The sequence below is a fragment of the Macrosteles quadrilineatus genome, unplaced genomic scaffold (genome assembly GCF_028750875.1).
Source record: "Macrosteles quadrilineatus isolate MER2022 unplaced genomic scaffold, UCM_ALF_1.0 Scaffold_7__1_contigs__length_78375512, whole genome shotgun sequence".
NCBI classification, from domain to species: domain Eukaryota; kingdom Metazoa; phylum Arthropoda; class Insecta; order Hemiptera; family Cicadellidae; genus Macrosteles; species Macrosteles quadrilineatus.
This window is the reverse complement of record NW_026542600.1, coordinates 41186147-41204673: the sequence shown is the minus strand read 5'-3', so window position 1 is coordinate 41204673 and position 18527 is coordinate 41186147. Positions and strand designations below refer to the sequence as shown.

At 34.0% G+C, this 18527-nt stretch overlaps 1 protein-coding gene across 4 annotated transcripts in view; it reads right to left on the bottom strand.

Moving 5' to 3' along the window:
- The window catches only part of LOC128998015 (potassium voltage-gated channel protein Shal), a 121490-nt gene extending 103191 nt beyond the window's left edge, over nucleotides 1-18299 (bottom strand). For 2 of the 4 annotated variants that reach the window (XM_054423944.1, XM_054423943.1), the window contains exon 1: nucleotides 17087-18299. In XM_054423944.1, coding sequence (XP_054279919.1) covers nucleotides 17087-18201 — 1115 coding nt within the window. In that variant the 5' untranslated portion in view covers nucleotides 18202-18299. The remainder of the gene's footprint in view (nucleotides 1-17086) is intronic. The other 2 variants (XR_008491176.1, XM_054423942.1) reach the window with 2 other exon arrangements.
- Nucleotides 18300-18527: the final 228 nt, after the last annotated feature.

Sequence of the window (18527 nt, the reverse complement as noted above, 5' to 3'; positions counted from 1 at the left end):
CATAGTATGTATCCCATAATATCAAAATACTTGCCTGATTTGCCCAGTAGAAAATAACATTCCCATATCTTGAAAAATGTTTTAGGTACAAAATATTTAGGACCATTTTTGTAATATTACATGTCTATGGCAGCATTAAACTATCGTATTCTAAAAATGTTAGTTGTGGTTAAAAACCAACAATTAATTGAGATCGTATGAATTAATTCAGAAAAATTATGTTCACGTTCACGTTATAGATATTAGCTATGAAACATTGCAATTTAATTTTAGCATTGATGTTACCTTTTACCATATCAATGCGCACTTAGTTAATTACAACCACTTCAACCCACAATAAATGACAGTAAACTAACAGTAAACATTATTTACACAAATTTTAATTTATTTACATTAATCAAATATGTGTGTGTAACAACAAAGGTCTAAATAGAAAAGCTAAAAATATTATTGCACCTGCAATTATTATTCCTAAAACCAACCTTATATAAATCAACATAACTTATTGCTGTGAATGGCTAAAGATATTTAACTTCCACTTAAAAAAACACACACATATACAGGGTGTTGAAAATGTCTGGAACCAACATTATATCTGGTGAGTGGTTAAAGAAAAACAACTGATATTTTGTGTACGGATATACTATGGTTTTACCTATCTTTTGGTGCCTTATGAAATTTTTTACCCCTTATAGGGAACGTCCTGTGGAGGATGCAGTAAAAAGTTTTACTGGAAGCCTATGGTAAATGATACATCATTTTAAAGGCCATCTTTTTCTGAGTAAGGAGCCACAAGTTTCATCTCAAAAGGACCACCCTAGCAAAAATGGCGACTGTTTGAAATTTAAAAACATTGGTATTTAAATGGTCCGTATTTGTTTCCTTTGGATGCTATTACAAGCCAGTTACGAAGTACATTAGTTTATCACGTGGTGAACTGAAAAATTACTGAAAAAAAACATTTAACTAAATTGTTTATGTTGTTTTACTAAACTTATTTTTAACAGAAATACCAATTAAGCTTTCAATTATTTTCAAAAACTTCAAACAGTCGCCATTTTCGCTAGGGTGGTCCTTTTGAGATGAAACTTGTGGCTCCTTACTCAGAAAAAATTATGTATCATTTACCATAGGCTTCCATTAAAACTTTTTACTGAATCCTCCACAGGACGTTCCCTATAAGTGGTAAAAATTTTCATAAGGCACCAAAAGATAGGTAAAACCATAGTATATCCATACACAAAATATCAGTTGTTTTTCTTTAACCACTCACCAGATATAATGTTGGTTCCAGACATTTTCAACACCCTGTATATATATGTATACATAAATTTAGAAATAAATTAATTGAGTTAGAGTTAATTAATTTAGAGTTGATTGATGGGAAAGAAACTCCCTTTCCCCCAAAGGATTACAAATCCACCTCCTCCCAAACTTTTGATTACTTAACATTTTCCATTAATTTAATTTGAGGAACCGTTAATCAATTACTTGTTAAGTTGGGAATAAATATTTTGATGTAATTGAATGAACTATTTATTCAATTGAAAAAGCTTTTTGATTTTAAGAAAAATACCAGAAAACGCAGGTACAAAGCCTGGTGAGTGGACTTGTCAAACCAAAGACAACATCGGGCGTCCGTGGGGACAAATAACATTATCTGGCGGAACCTTTAGAGTGCAACGTTATAATGCTATCAGCAAAACTTTTATACTTGTGTGCAACAAACTTACCAGTAATACATAGCACTCTTCTGTGTGGAAATACACGCTTTAATGATTCAAACGTTTATTTTTAAAGCTACACGTGGTCAACAAACTTACAAGAAATACTGGAAGATATATCGACATAGTCCTCCTCTGTGTGGAAATACATGCTTTCATGATTCAAACGTTTATTTCAAGATGCACGTGGTCAACAAAATTACAAGAAATACTGGCAGACATAGCCCTCCTCTGTGTGGAAATACATGCTTTCATGAGTCAAACGTTTATTTCAAGATGCACGTGGTCAACAAAATTACAAGAAATACTGGCAGACATAGCCCTCCTCTGTGTGGAAATACATGCTTTCAGGATTCAAACGTTTAAACCCACGTCCCGCAAACACCACGTTTTAAAGTTTGTTTTAAAGCTACACGTGATCAACAAACTTACAAGAAATACTGGCAGACATAGCGACATAGTCCTCCTCTTGTTGAAATCCACGCTTTCATGATTCAAACGTTTATTTCAATATACAAGTGGTCAACAAAATTACAAGAAATACTGGCAGACATAGCCCTCCTCTGTGTGGAAATACATGCTTTCAGGATTCAAACGTTTATTTTTAAAGCTACACGTGGTCAACAAACTTACAAGAAATACTGGCAGACATAGCGACATAGTCCTCCTCTGTGTGGAAATACACGCTTTCAGGATTCAAACGTTTATTTTTAAAGCTACACGTGGTCAACAAACTTACAAGAAATACTGGCAGACATAGCGACATAGTCCTCCTCTGTGTGGAAATACACGCTTTCATGATTCAAACGTTTATTTCAAGATGCACGTGGTCAACAAAATTACAAGAATTACAGAAATGTATTGACCTAAAATCTTCTACTACAACATAGCCTCTTAAGCAGGAATATGTTTTTCTTAATTTTACGATTTTCAGGTATTTACACGTGTTTTAAACCAGAGGTCCACATTATATTTGCTAAAAACTAACTAAATTTGAAGTAAATTCAATTTCGAAATTAATTTGAAATTAAAAACTTGAATATTTTTTGACTACTGTATCAGATTTAATTCAGTAAATTATATTATGTGTCTTTCTTAAAACTGGGTTAACCCTAAGTGAAAATTAGTCTAAATGTATGCTTCTGAGTGTGAAACTAAAGAGTTGGACGAGGCGGCTAATATTAGTGCTGGGATCTAGGCCCGTCACAACACATCTATTATTGTGCGGCTACTAATAACACCAGAATCAATGTCAGTCCATTGTGATAAGCTACAATTATTATAATTAATACCAGGTACACTGTACCGTTGTGATTTTCAATAATCTTATATTTTCAAATTAAGTAAATATTATTAATTTTTACTTAAGTTTTGTATGTTTAAGATGCAAAATCTAACTAAACAATCTTTCTTTTTTTTATTGTGAATTAGAAAATTCATTTAGTTTAGTTATATTTGTATATATTTATCTTAAGATATTACTGATCTAGGGCTTGTGCCATGGATCTTTAAAGCTAGAGCTCAGCTGATCGATTTGAACAAGCCATGGAGAAATGGGAATCATACGTGCTCCCTCTGCAATCTAAATAAAGATGAAACTGTATTTCATTTTGTTGCCGAGTGTCCAATTTTAAAAATGGTTAGGTTTGGATGGCTATAAAAATATGTTATTGATCACAAAAAGATCATCAATTATTTAAACGGGAGGGGTTGGAGTGATTTCGGGAACTTTTTGAGGGAAGCATGGTTCTATAGGTGGGATTTAGTTCAAGAATTTAATTTTTGAGATGTGATTCCTAGTTTTATTTATTTATTTATTTTTAGTTAAAAATAGGTACTCATATACACCAGAGCAACTAAGGACTTTTCTTTCAGTTTTATAACTATTCTGGTTCAAATTATTTTCATTGTAAATTAACTAAATCTAACGTATTTTTCCTTGCAACACCATTATATGTAATAAAAAAATAGATGCTTTGTTATATTTATTTATAATTATTATAAATAAAGCAGAGCATAGTATGATTATACGTTTTGGAATTGTAAACAAAACCTTTGAAAAAATACAGTTTTAACCTAACTAAATATTTTTCTCGAACCTCAGACATGCTGTGCCGGGAAAGAACTTACGTTTCATTTCGTTATGTCAAATTAGTAAATTTACCTACAAAAGAACACACGCATAAACTAATATGGGTTTAAACGTTTGCTTTAGTAGCATATAGAAAAACAGTAAATATAAATTTTGATGTAAAATTATTTTCCTTGACTAACATAGAAATAATTTTTCAACCATTCCTAGAGTGGGAAAACTCCAACATAATATTTTTAATGTTTTTTATCAAGTGGAATCTGAATATTATGTTTATAAATATGTATAGGCAATGATATACGTAAATAATATGAATACAATTATGTTCGCCACACTACACTGTTTTAATAAGCTTTCCACGCAATGATTTAATCCATAAAACAGCTGTTTTCCGCCTGCTTAATCAAATGGGGTTTCATTTCGTAATATTGTAGTGTAGCTGATTATACAATGAGTAGTGCAACAAGTGGTTGGTACAATGAGTCGTTGTATCACAATCAGTGGCAATGAGAATGAGAGGCTATAAACGAAAACATAACCTCTCTTACAAGTTATGAGTAGTGATTGTTAAGTCCATTCGGACCAATCGGTAGGAATACACAATTAATTTGTACAGTTGTTTTATTTAGAGTATGGCGAAAAATATCGCACGTCACTCGTCCTAAATGTGTTTACCGTTATGGTTATTAAATGAGATAATACCACAACATTTAACGATTGTTCAAAGTATGCTTATTTAATATGCACCAACCCACACAACAAATTTCAGGTCTATGAAAAATGATAGTAAACAAGGAGAAAAAATACCAAACTTGCCAACCGGCTTGATAACAACTTGATTGGTAGCTGCTCAGTGCCCAGTGTTATACATGGATTACTCATACTTTGCTGACCAAACATTCCTAGACCATACCGAGGGTAAAAATAGATCGACAGATAGAGAGCATTCCAAGGTTCTCGTGGTACTCCGGGCGCCTAAAACCCTCGCATTTGTTTATATTGAATATATACACTACTGTAGTACGTACGTGTATATTGTGTATGACATCTACGGAATAGACCTACCTCTTTAAGCGAGTGTCCCATATAGGGAATAGCTATTACCGGGTTTTTCCATTTTTTTACCCTAAAAACACAAAATTTCACAATTTCTTTCCTAACCATTTTGTTGAGCTTAAAAAATAAATAATTTTGTATATTGAAGCGTTGTTTTATGCCTAACGGTTAAGGATTAAAAAAATTTTAAATTTTAAATTCCCGTGTTATTCTTATGGAGAATAAATAAACTGTTGTAGTTTGCTTGTTTATGGATATCTTTTAATCAAATTTGGCAATTTTGTACTAAGTTGTTAACAGTTCAATAAAAAAACATGCCTCAATCAATACCTTCCCCATTGCAGCAAACCTCATTGCTGTACAAAAGTACTGATTTAAATTAATGTTATTAAAATAGGACATAAATTTGGCAGTTTTAAGGGAATATTTTGGTAGAAATCCATCCAGGTAAATGGAAATTCACTTAGTCTGCAGGTTTGCTGTGGTGGGGGTATTTATTTTTAATAATACTTCCTCTCTGCTGTCAACAATATTGAGCTTATTGAATTTCAGCTCTTTTTAGCGAACTTTTCGTATAGGGAATACGCTTTAACCGTAGTTCTCATAGTGTCCGATTTTGATCAAATTCGGTACAAACGTGTACGCCTACTTCTATTCAAACTACTTCGTGAACTAGCATCATCGGTCCATGGAAACGGGCTTTTATGGGGTTTCCCATTTTTGACCCCCGTTCTAAGTTCTTTCTAAAAGAGCTTGAAAAAAACATATACATAACATAGTACATTGAAGAGTTTTTGAACGCTAAATAATTACGTATAAAAGCTCTAAACCTATAAATTTACAGTCCCTATGTTATTATTATGGGAAATAAGTCAACTTTTGTAATCTGCTTCTTTATAGGAATATCACATTTGGATGTTTTTCATTTGACACTTAACTATCTATGGTCATTGTACTGAAACACATTATTACCTCCCCTGTAGTAGCAAACTTTAAAAATTCGTTAAATCAAATCAGACAAAAGGAGATTCGCTTCTGCTGCAGGTTTGCTGCGGCGGGGGTATTTACTTACAAGAAGACCGTCACCTCATTTACGGACCATGCATTTTTTAAGGAATTGTAAGGCTTGTAAATAAATACTTACACAAAACAAGTGCTGTGTTTACTGTGCTGTTCAATTCCAATTGTTAAGAAATGAAATTTAAAACCCAGATATTTTTTTTTTTTAATACACAGTCTTTAAAGATATACCAAGACATGCAACGGTCAGTTTTATTTTGTTTTGGAACCGTTGGTATCGTTTATATGCAAAACTTCATTTGTTGAAAATAACAAGGTTTCAAATCATTAGCTTGTTAAAACCCTTTCATTGTCATCAACAAGTTCTTTACAGACAGAAAAGTGTTTGTATTTTCGAGAGCTCTTATTAAACAAATGATTATACAATTTTCCAAGGGAAAGCACTTGTATACTTTCTGTAGTTATCCACAACGACTAGTAGGTAATTACTAAAATTATTTGATCTTACTAACAAAGACCCATAAATATGTATGTAAATTTTGTCGATAACGTTTCATGAAGAAGGTTTATTTATGGAGTTATTAATTATTCTAAAGAGGGTAGGAAGGAAACACAACTAATCGATTTTTACCATTTAGATACTTCCCGAATTAATTCAGGCGCACAAAATACACCCCTAAATAATCATCTATGTTGAACTCATAGAAATACATTAAAATCACATCCAACAAATAAATCCCATTTGTATACAGGGTGTCCCTGTAAGTTGCAGCTCATTTTGCCTTATTTTACAACTAAAAATATAAATATTTCAGTTATTTTGTATTCGATATTTTAGCTTAGTGTCATTTGATAGGAAATTATTAGGTAGTTAGGGTTAGTAAAAACTTAGCCTAAAGATAATTTGCCCTTTGACAACTTTGTTTAAGACTCCTCGATTTCAGTAAATTCGCCTAGGTGATTTTTCATTTGTGCTTTGCTAACTAATTACCCAAAGATTTAATTTCTTGAAATGCTTATTTAACTATACCTAGTTCAATGTTAAGCTATGCTCGTATAGTATTTGTGACTTCCTTTAGGTGCACTAGGCAAACGTTTTAGTGTAGATAGTTCAAATCATCGGGGAAAATCCTAAGTACAAACCGGAAGTAAGTGTACAAAAATTTATAAAAATGTGTTACTTAAAGGGACTATAGTCTCTATGGTTTTCACTTAGTATTATTTGGTTACACCATTAGCAAACTCAATGACAATGAAATATTCGCTTCTAGGCAAATAGTGATGAATTCACTTCCCCGATAGAATAATTGACTCGTTCTATCTTTTCATTTAAGTCTGAATAATTTAAATTGGCCACAAACTCGACTATATAACTTGGTTTAATGTAAATTGACATGGCTTTGGGGTGGCGTAGTTATGTCCCTTGGAATCTTACTATCGTTCACTAACGATTTCACTATGACGAAATAACATGTGAGATCTGGATTTTATTTACGATCTGAACTTTGCCACCCCCTTTATAAGAAATTCTCTTGGGAGTTTAATGATAATAGGCGGACCGTAATAATATTAATCAGCAATTGAACTTAGTATCTTACCCTACCCATTAGATTTATTATTTATGAATATTCTGCCCAAAATCTCACCCCCCCCCCCCGCAGCTCAATCACCTATAACACTGTCGCGTTTTAAGCGCACAGCAAAAAAAAAAACTCACTATGAAGAGAGCCCAGAGTTAATCCTTATGGAGTTACAAAAAGGAATTTAACCAACATCTTCTTAGAAATAAGTAATGTTACTAACACAAAAAATAGAAGTTGGATTCATTCGTTTATGATTCCCATCACACTTTATCCAAGGCTTTGGACTTACTAAATGATTAAAAACTGAATACTTTCATTTAGGCCTGTTTAAAATTAGCATTACTATCCCTTCGTCAACTTTGTAATAACTTTGTAATACTTCTACAAACTTTGTCGATAACTTTGTAAGTTTTACGTGTTATCGGTACAATTAGGCGTATACAAAAGAAAGCTTATGTTTGTCAGCGGTAACCTTATGATTTTATCAGTCTGACTTCAATAATAATTTATCCAACCATTTGAAAGATAAATGATGAAATACTGAACAGTTTTAATCATTTAGGCGTGTTTTAAATCAGCATGTAGTATCGTCAATGGGTTCTATTTACTATTAACATTCTTTTCATGTCTTACTTTTCTTCTTGACAGGTCCAGACAAGTTTTTGTAAGTATGAAACCGGACGTTTTCTTCATGGTTCCACTGCGTTCGTGATGTTTAACGATCAAGGAATTTTCGTCTTAAGATCTCCAAAACAATTCCAGTAAAACAGAATAATAAGTTTTGCAGCCCTGAATTGACGACGTGGAGTAACAATCTTGAAAATAAGTTAAATATTAGCTAAATTTACATTAACTCTTTTGTTTACTTTTATTTTCTTAGACTTATTTTACAAGTTTTCTTAGTATTTACACCATTGTATTAACTACTAACAAAAACAAAGTTACAACTATTATTATTTTTTAAGAAATCAATCAGCCAGCTCATCTTAACTAACAACACAATGAATTTATTGTTCTCAGTAAAATAAAATGTAATATCGTTCTAACTTATATTTTAATTTCAATAATTGCACAGCTTTTAGTAAAGGGAGTTAAAAAAAAACTTACTTTCTATTTCATAACAGTATACATCAGTTTAACCAACCTAAGAGACCGAAACTTACAAATAGGATTAGTCCTTAATCTTTCCGCTAAAGGGAGAAGTTTTCCTGTAGCACTTATCCTCTTTTGTTTTCTACAAAAGTAGACCTACTACATAAGTGGGTTACTGCATTATTGCATATCTAAAATCCATTTTTGTCTTGTGGGATTTGAACCCTTGCCTCCAAAGGAGGTGGTCTCAAGCTTTAGCTACAAGACCAGTTACACTCGTATTATGTTCTGCCATCTTGTGTGTGTCAAATTGCTAACTGATAACACTTTCTTGTTCACCTTGACAGACGGGGAGTAAAATAGTTGCTAACCTCTCAAATAATAAATATACAAACCATACCGACCATCAATATATATATATATTGTCCTAGGACGCTAGGCACGAGCCCGGAATTGTTTTTCAGAAACAATGGGCTACCCTAATATCGATTGAAAATTAATATCGATTCGATTAGTAAACCTTCATTAATTGTTTTCATAATCAGCAAGTTTGGTTATGTTAGGTTATAACAGTTTCATTTTATCAAAAAAAAAATCTCGGTCTCTGATACCTGGCAGGCACTCGCCCCGCCAAGCCTCAGGCTGTAAAATAAATACCCCCGCCGCAGCAAACCTGCAGACTAAGCGAATTTCAACTTGTCTGATTACATTTCTACTAAAATATTTCCATAAATAAGACAAATTTATTCCAAATTAAAAATAACATTAGATTTAATTATTGCCTAGGTTTGCTGCTACGGGGAAGGTAAAAAGTGTTTTTTGACCTTACGTCAATAGTATAGGATGAAATAAATAAATTTGCCAATTTTTTTCAATATATATCCATAAACAAATAAACTACAACAGTTTTCATTTTCTCAATAAGAATAACATGGGAATTTTAAATTACACTATTTTTGAATTTTCTCCGTGATCGTTAGGCATACAACAGCGCTTCAATATACTGTACTAAATTATTTCTTTTTTTAAGCTCTACAAAACGGTTTAAAATGAAATTGCATTTTTTTTTCTTTTTAGGGTAAAAAATGGGAAAACCCCATTTTTACCCCATAAAACCCCCCATAAACCCCCATTCCCATGGTCCGATTATGCTGGTTCGTGAACTCGTTCGAATAAACGTGGTTGTACACGTTTGTACCAAATTGTGCAAATCGGATCATTTTTGCTCGAGTTATCGCGCTATCGGACACATATATATAAATATATATATATATATATATATATGAATTTGAACGGATGGTGTTTTTGGCCTCTAGGGACCTCAAATCGAAAAATTAAATCTGTCCCGGATCTAGGTCTTACCATGAGTACTACGGTAATAGCTTATTCCCTATATGGGAAATTCGCTAAAATGGCCCTCGTCAAAGTGTTTAGGCAAACGGCACTCGGCCCTGCATTTACTTTTAGCTGTATTAAAAGGTAAGGTTTTACAAGTTAACTTTTTTTTCCTAAGACGCTAGGCACGAGCCCGGAATTGTTTTTCACATTACTTCAGGCTAGACCTAGGGGTTACGGCAATATCACTTAGATAAAATCCATTGGTGATCTGGTTGAATTTGACCCACCTCTAACCACTAGACCAGCTCACTCCCCCCTCCCCCCCTGGCCATCAATATAAGGAGATTCAATAAACTCACATTTATATTCAAGGTATGCTTGTTCAGCAAATTGGGAGGAATAACGAACGAGTGAACACGAAAAGACGCGATTCATAGCGTTGATAAGTACAGTCTATGTCAAGCGAGAGTAAATGTAAATAAGACGGAAAATTAGTTTATAAGGAGAGAAGTGTGTAGCGAGCAGGTGTTTTGTGGGGAGGGAGGCCCTGGACTATTACCCAGCTGTTGGCACCGACTGACGGATGGCTGTTTTAATAACTACAACTTCTTCCTCACACACCATCGGTCAAAAACAGAACGATGAATGTTGAGGTGTTGAACTGTCAAAATCAGGCACGCGACCCTGCGGCCAATTAAAAACTTTCCAACGCTTGTCCATCATCGGTCTGTTAGACCTTTACCACCCCCAACCACGGGGTCAGGGTTCGTGAATATTCAATTATTTGATTCAACCCATGCCAAACCCGTAGACCAAAATCTACTTAAAATGTTCGGGAACTAAACCGATCCGACATTTGGATGATTTTCTACATAAACATTAGTTTTCCCTTATACTTTTAAAATATTTTCCTTAAGTGATTAAGCAAAGATAAACAATGAAGCGAAATGCAATTTGATTCTACGCCTAGTGATTAATGAAATACTTATAGCAGTGACGTTGTCTCTTATGTCCTCATGAAGAATTAAATAGTCAAGGCACATTGATTAATTAAGGATATTCCCTCATACAACTTGGAAAAATATGTATTGAATTTTAGACTTTCACAATGCTGCTCTTTTCAGAACGCTCTAAAACCGAACGAGCCGAAATGATTCGCACCAAATTTTGATCACAAGAGTAAGTTTAAGCATACTTATCAAAATATTGTTATTGTTTTCAAAATACTTTACCGACTAAACCTTTACAAATACCACATTGATGAATAAGACACAATCAAACTAAAGATCTGACCAACCTTTTAGTTATAAGTTATTAGGGGTTTGGAACTGATTGTTCAAATAACTGTCTATAGTATATTATTAATTTTAAGAGACGAGTTAGAATGGGAAGCAACAAAATATTGTAGTTACAGTTAGTTTTTTTTGTTTTTAATTCTCAAGACATTGAAATGGCCAGTTTTCATTAAACTCATCGTGCACTGCTTAGCAAAATAATTTTGTATAATGAATTACAGAAAGTACGGATCTACAATTATACGTTTGCCTTATATAGTATATTGATAATGGATATTACACTAAATATACTATTATAATACTGCAGATAATTTAGCAAACATATTACAGATTTACACGAAACCCGGGTTAATCTCGTGAAGTGAGGTGTTCCTTTGTCTAATTTTGCAATATTGTATAACAACACTTAAACAATAAACGGAATAATCGAATTAGAGGACGTAGTTTACAGTGCTTTTGACTGACAGAAATCGTCAATGGAACGATTCCAGGTAAGCTTTGGTCTAATTAAAACTACAAATTCATTCAAGGCTCGAGTAATTTCTCAGAACAGACTGAGTAGAGCTCCTTTTGCAGTATTACATTCTAAATTTGATACCTTTCCGTTTACTTGATTGATGGAAACCCACGTTGTCAGTATTGACAAAAGTGCAGTCCTGGCACTCCTAAAAGAGATTAATGTTTTATTTTTATACAGAGTGTCCCAGAACTCTCTAACAATATTTTAGGATATTGTTCCTGAGTAATAAACATGTCTAAATATCGTATTTAAATTGTCTGGAAGTCCGTAGTTACTCACACAGCCACCATTTTGTTTTTTCACTTATTATTTTTAAGGTTGTTAAAAATACGAAATTGAAACTTTGCATAAACATTTATGACAACCATACAAAGCTACAACAAAATGAAGATAGTTTTCCAAATTCATAAATCAAAATGGTGGCAATTTTAAACTATTGTAAAATCAACAGTTTTAGAAACAAAATTTTAAATTGCCACCATTTTTTTAATGAATTCGAAAAATTGTTATATTTTTTGTAGCTTTGCCTAGTTGTCATAAATTTTTGCGCAAAGTTTCAATTTTGTATCTTTAACAACTTTTTAGAAAAGAAAAAAATTTATAAGTGAAAGAAACAAAGTGGGAGCTGTGTGAGGAACTAAGGACTTCCGGACAATCTAATTTATTTATATTATGTTTCTTACTCAGGAACAATGCCCTAAAATATTGGTAGAGAGTTCTTGGACACCCTGCATATGAGCTTTTAACCAGCAGGGCCAGCCGTGGTTATTGTTTTATACTCTTTGGTTTAGTTACATTATTACATTTTTCAATACATTTGCTGGTATTAAAAATAAATTAACATCTTAGGGCGATAGACGGACTAATGTTTGTTTTGTTTATCTATAATTAATTTATAATATCACCCTCATCAGCATAACATACCTTTTTTTACCCATTATTACAAGTATAGCTTCACATTGTTAAGAATTAAAGTCATATTTATCTAATAACTCGTAATAAAATGAATGAATCATCGCGTAGAAGGTTAATAACTTTTATAAAAAATGTCAAATATGAATCAATATATTCAAACTGAAAAGAATAAGAATTTATTTCTTTTTCTTCGCATCTTTGTTTGTATTTAAAGCTCCTTTGAAGTTTTAATTAGGTAAGTTTGATAATATTATTAGTGACTTTAATTACTACAAGTAGTTCAATTCAATTGTCCGTATGACTATTTCCATAGGTATTTAATAGTGCAACCCCTGATAGCGATAAGTTTAGCTCTCTTTTGTGCGATTCTATTATTTGAGTAGACACGAAACAATAGTTTTCCGTTTGTATAAGTTTAATGTTATAGTGTAGCATATGGTTGGAAAGCTTAAAAATGGCGCAGTTTTTAACATATTTGGCCACCAAGTATACAGGGTGTAGAAAAATGCAATAGACCAATGTTTTTTTTTAAATTTTTATCAAACACCTTAATTATTAACTTTTGATCCATTTACAATGGACTTTTTACTATTGATCCTCCATCGTTTTCTATTATTCTTGTACACAATTTAATGTAGACCAAGAAAATGACATTATCTACTAAAAAAACTTTTACAGGTAATTGAGAAATTGTTGTATTAAGTTTAAAAACATGTTTAGTTTTGGAAAACTTAAAATAATTCTTTGGGAAGCCAATTTTTAGATTTGAAACCTCTTATATGCATCATCACACTTAATTTACTTTGTACTTACACCAAAAAACTTTTGTCACACTGAGTACAAATCACCCTGTATAGTCTTGTCATATTAATTCTAAACAATACAATACCAACATTTAAAATGTGGCAGTAAACTTTAAGGGAGAAAAATGTAAATGTTTTTTGGAGCGTAAAAAAATAGTAAAAAAGTACATAATTTGATTTCAGTTAAGTATTTATCAAAGATAATTGTATAGATGCATGGCTGAGATTTGACATTTGTACGACAGAGTATTCCTGGCTTTAAGATAAACATGTCAGTAGTGTAAAATAAGACAGGTCGTCTTTATACGGTTCAGTTGATTGGTAATTAAGTGAACCACCACTTTACATACTTTCAATGTTAGTCGAGAATAGCATAATTGAAAACTGTATATACTGACAAGAAAAATGAAAAAATCAAACATTGGCATAACGTTCAGCTATGTTTTTCATTCAAACAACATAAAAAATAATAGATTCTACGGTAGGTACTTTGAATGTTTACTTAAATGCCCATTTAAACAGAATTTTAGGATCTGAACTGGGTTCTGCCCCATCATGGTTAAGCAAGAGTACTATGTATACAGGTGAAAATATTACCAACAACAACTGTTGCCATTCCCTCAATGCTGATGAAAGAGGGTTCTTATGCGTCACCGACACATGTACAAACATACAGGAAATCAGCATTTCAGTAGTTAATTAGGGACTAACTCGTCTTTTACCTGGTATAAAATTAAAAAAAAACCTATTAAGGCAAAGAAAAAAACTTGAATCTCATTTATGTAGATGGCCAATCCAAAAACGTAGCATATTTTACATGTAAGTTTTATATTAACCGACTCACATGGTGACTATTTAGGTATAAAACAATATTTTTAATTTATGTAAACTAAAGTTACTTGTATTTCAAGATTTTAGCTACAGATTTGTAAATTACTCCTATTTTGAAGCTGTTGAATAGGTGAGTAACTTATTCGTGTTTTGCAACGATTTAATATCACCACATATTTGTTTATAAAAAAATAACACACATTCTGAAAACACATTCTTTCTACATAAAAAGGTAGAAGAGAAAATTTAAAGGAATAAAATTATAAACAGGAATATTAGAAAAGATAAAAGAAAATGTAATGTCAAGAAGGGAATGCACTTGTCTGTGATACAACTTATTACGTAAATATTTCTGTCACAGTTCGCAGAAAGAATCTTTCTCTAACCAGCTGACCGATATTTGGAATTGTATTCTCCAAACAGATGATTGCCATTCGATAGATGACGTATGTAGTTAAGAGATAAAAAGTGTCCAATATCGCACAAAATAGATTTTTGGACATTTATTTTTTATTTACAAATTAGCTTGACATTCTAACTAATCTAACGAATCAAGGAAAAGAATGTAATATTGATTGGTGCTGTATTACGAAACAGGCAGCGTAAATCGGAATTTTGCAACATATACAATGGCAACCATGATACGTAAAACAATGATAACCATACATACACCTAGGAGGATTAAACATTAAGGAGAGGACACGCTGTAGTTTCGTTGAAGCCATCGTGAGCGTACTGGTGAGGGGGGGGAGGCAGCGCTACTCTCCCGCCCCCCTCTCATTCTGCGTTGTATGCGTTACTGGAAGATTTGGTAACAGGAATATCAATTAACTATTCAAAAATTAGACTTCATCATGCTACGAAAATTAAAAATTTAAATTCTAACCGTAATATTAGGAACCTATTAAGAGGAAAGTCATATTTATGAACCAATAGTAAGTTCAAAGGTGAGAAATTTACACAAGGATGACTTGTTTTTTAGAATTCGTTGTCCTTGTTTTTATTTTTTGCCATACTTATATTGTGTATTATTTATAAATACTCTTACCAGAGCGCGGGACTCCGGTTCCTGGGGTCCCGGGTTCAAATCCCGCCATATCACCAATGGATTTTACTGTTCATATATTAAAACTTAAATCATGAGTAGTACTGTATATGTTTTTGAAAATGTTTCTTAAGTTTTAATCCTTTAAAAGAATGATAAACGCACTTTGGCGGTCAGAAGATGATTGTTGACCATTTACACTTTTTACTCGAAGTTTCTTTGGGCAAACAGATCAAATATAGTTCAATATGATATTAAAAAATCAAGAATTTGATTGCCAAGAAACTGTTTTACTTTTTATGTTTGTAATTTAATTGTAACGGCTGTTGGTGTAAACAAAGTTAGAGCGGCTTTGAATTTTTTCTTAACTTTGGCTATTTAAAATCACCTGCCTAGCACATAAATGCCTTAAAACTAGTAAAAACTGATATTAAAAAATCGAGAAAACTATGAAAAATGCAAGTTTAAAATGTATTTCACCACCCGAATAAAAATTTTCATTTTAACCTATAATTAGCAAGATTGTATTATAAACTGAAAAAATTAAAAATAAACTTTGTTGTAATTATTTTTCTAAATACCACTTTTAAATATAGGTAAATATATATTTTTTATTTCGATAAACTCTTAAGGAACACGAATAAATTGTTAATTTGTGTAGATACATCATATTTTTTTCAAAAACGTAATTAAAGTAATCATATGTTCAAAGTCCAGGCCAATTCTTTCAACTTTGATCTTCAATAATAAATAATAAATAATAGTTTTTATATGAATGATTGACACCGTTCGATAGGAAATTTAATTTACTTTAAGAATGCCATCGGTGAATAACACAGGTGTTTTAGTTTAGCGGCAATTTTAATCCGAAACAGCGCGCGTCGCGTTTTTCCCTATCTCTCCCATGTTATAGCAGCGGCTTTTTGCCACTCTACGGCTCCGCGTGCCCCTCTAGTGTTCTGCTAAAGCTGGCTTCACCGCAACATGTGTATTCCTATTCGAGTGCCCTCTCCTTAATGTTTAATCCTCCTAGACATACACACAGTCGGACAGGAACTGAGGCAAGACTTGTTTCGGCTTTCGAGGCTATAAAACGTAAAATTAACCGAATACTTTATGATTCTGTGTAATTTTCAGACATAATCGAAATTTGTCGTTATTTTTTGACGTAGATTTTGAACCAATGTTTAGTTAAGTATTGTAAGTATTTTCTCACAGTATTATAAGTATTGGAATTTCTCAACTGCTTACACAGGTTGCGCTCTATAGCGAATACTGGTAGTTAAAGTGAAATATTTGTTGGTGGGTCAAAATGATATTAAATTACAAAATCTAAAAGTTTTACATTGAATTATTCCAGTAATTAATAAACCCTCCCTGTCAATGTTTGTATGCCGATTGTAACCATTGTTCAGTACATTAAGTCTTGTAAGCTATGTCTTCGGCGTTATTAAGTTTTGCCAGAAGAAATATCCGACCATATGCCAGTCTTGAAAGGTATGTTACTCAAAATTTCGGTAGGTTAAAACGAATAGTGAACAATATATGCTACTGTTGACCCAAAAACCCCGCAGACATTTATATACTGTATGTATACTATCAAAGTAGCTGACGTGCCGGTAAAAATGTTTATTATGTTCCTTGTTGAGAGATTATTGGGCATATACGAATTATTTAACTGTAAAATCATTCAAGTATGTTTCAATGAATACGTTAATCAAACAACTGCATCAACCTAAGTTAAATGCAAACATTATAAACACCAGACTCACCCCAACGTCGTCATCGTCACGATGGTGTACCAGAAAGCGGCAGGAATGGAAGTGAAGTTTGTTCCGTCCACATTTTTTTCAGCGTAAAACATTACAGTCGCGAAAATAATTATAGCCATAGCTAGAGAGAAAACCAGAAATCCCAGTTCAGAAGCACACGATTTAAGTGTATAACCTAAAATACGAAGTCCTTGCGAGTGTCGCGAAAACTTGAAAATACGAAACACGCGGAACACCCGAAGGGTAACAAAGGCGCCGGAGACATCGTCGTTGTCGGTGATTCCGAGTCCGATGTAGTAGGGAAGGATGGCGACGACGTCAATGATGCTCATAACACTACGAACGAACTTGCATCGGTCTGGCGCCGCGAAAAGTCTCAGAAGATATTCTGCAGTGAATATCATAACACAAGCGGTATCCAAACAAAAGAACACGATTTTGTACCTCTCGCCACACGGCAGAGTCCCCGCGCGGCCCGGACGGTGGCCACAAGGGACGGTCTCCACTACATTAGCCATCACGGACACCGCAATGAAGAACCCCGTCACGTAGTAGAATACTAGGGCAGCAGTCGAAGTATGAGGATTCTCGAACGCCCTCCACATCTTCTGTCGGATGTTGGTCAGTTGCGGGAGGTTCTGGTCACCGTTCTCCGACAGTTTGTCGTCCATCAGTCGTTCGGCGTTTTCCCTCTTCCTGTCTCTGTAGTCTTCGTAACAGCAGTCTCCAATGACGTCCGGCAGTATGCCGAAAAACGCCAGCTCCTCGTCGTAGCTGGTCAGGCATTCGTGTTTCGGATAATGCAGTTTCCCCGTGCGGTAATAGTTGAGAATGTGTCGAAAAATGTCCGGATCGCGGTCGAAAAAATACTCCTTGCACTCCTCGTCAAAAAAGAACTCGCGTTCGTTGGATCCCAGAAGAGTGTCGGGGTATTTCTCTAGGGTGTTTCGCCAAGTCTCAAAACGACGGCCGGAGACGTTGATGAGCAGCTTCTCGTCGTCGGCCTTCCGCCTGTCCTTGGGTATCGGAGGCGGTGGGAGCGGATGAGTGGCGATCGGCACCCAACCGATGGCCGCCGCCCGCGCGAAAGGCAACCAAGCGGCGACCGAGGCCATACTGTGCGGAGGAATGGTTACTGGTACATCGTGTCAGCGTCCGTCACGTCGGCACTACCATGCTGGCTGCCACATTCCGACTAAATTGATTTTCCCGTGGTCGCGGACTGCAGCACGACGGAGAACTCTGTCGGGAGATGAGTGAACCGATGTTGCCGGGGTAACCATGACGTCGTACCACCCCCTCCACCTCCTCGGATACGACGTCGTTTACTACTCGGGAGTCGGGACGCTGCATACTCGCCGCACACACATATCTCTCCGTCTCCTGGCTTCCCTTCCTCACTCTCTCACAACATACACGACATACGCGACGCATACTCTCT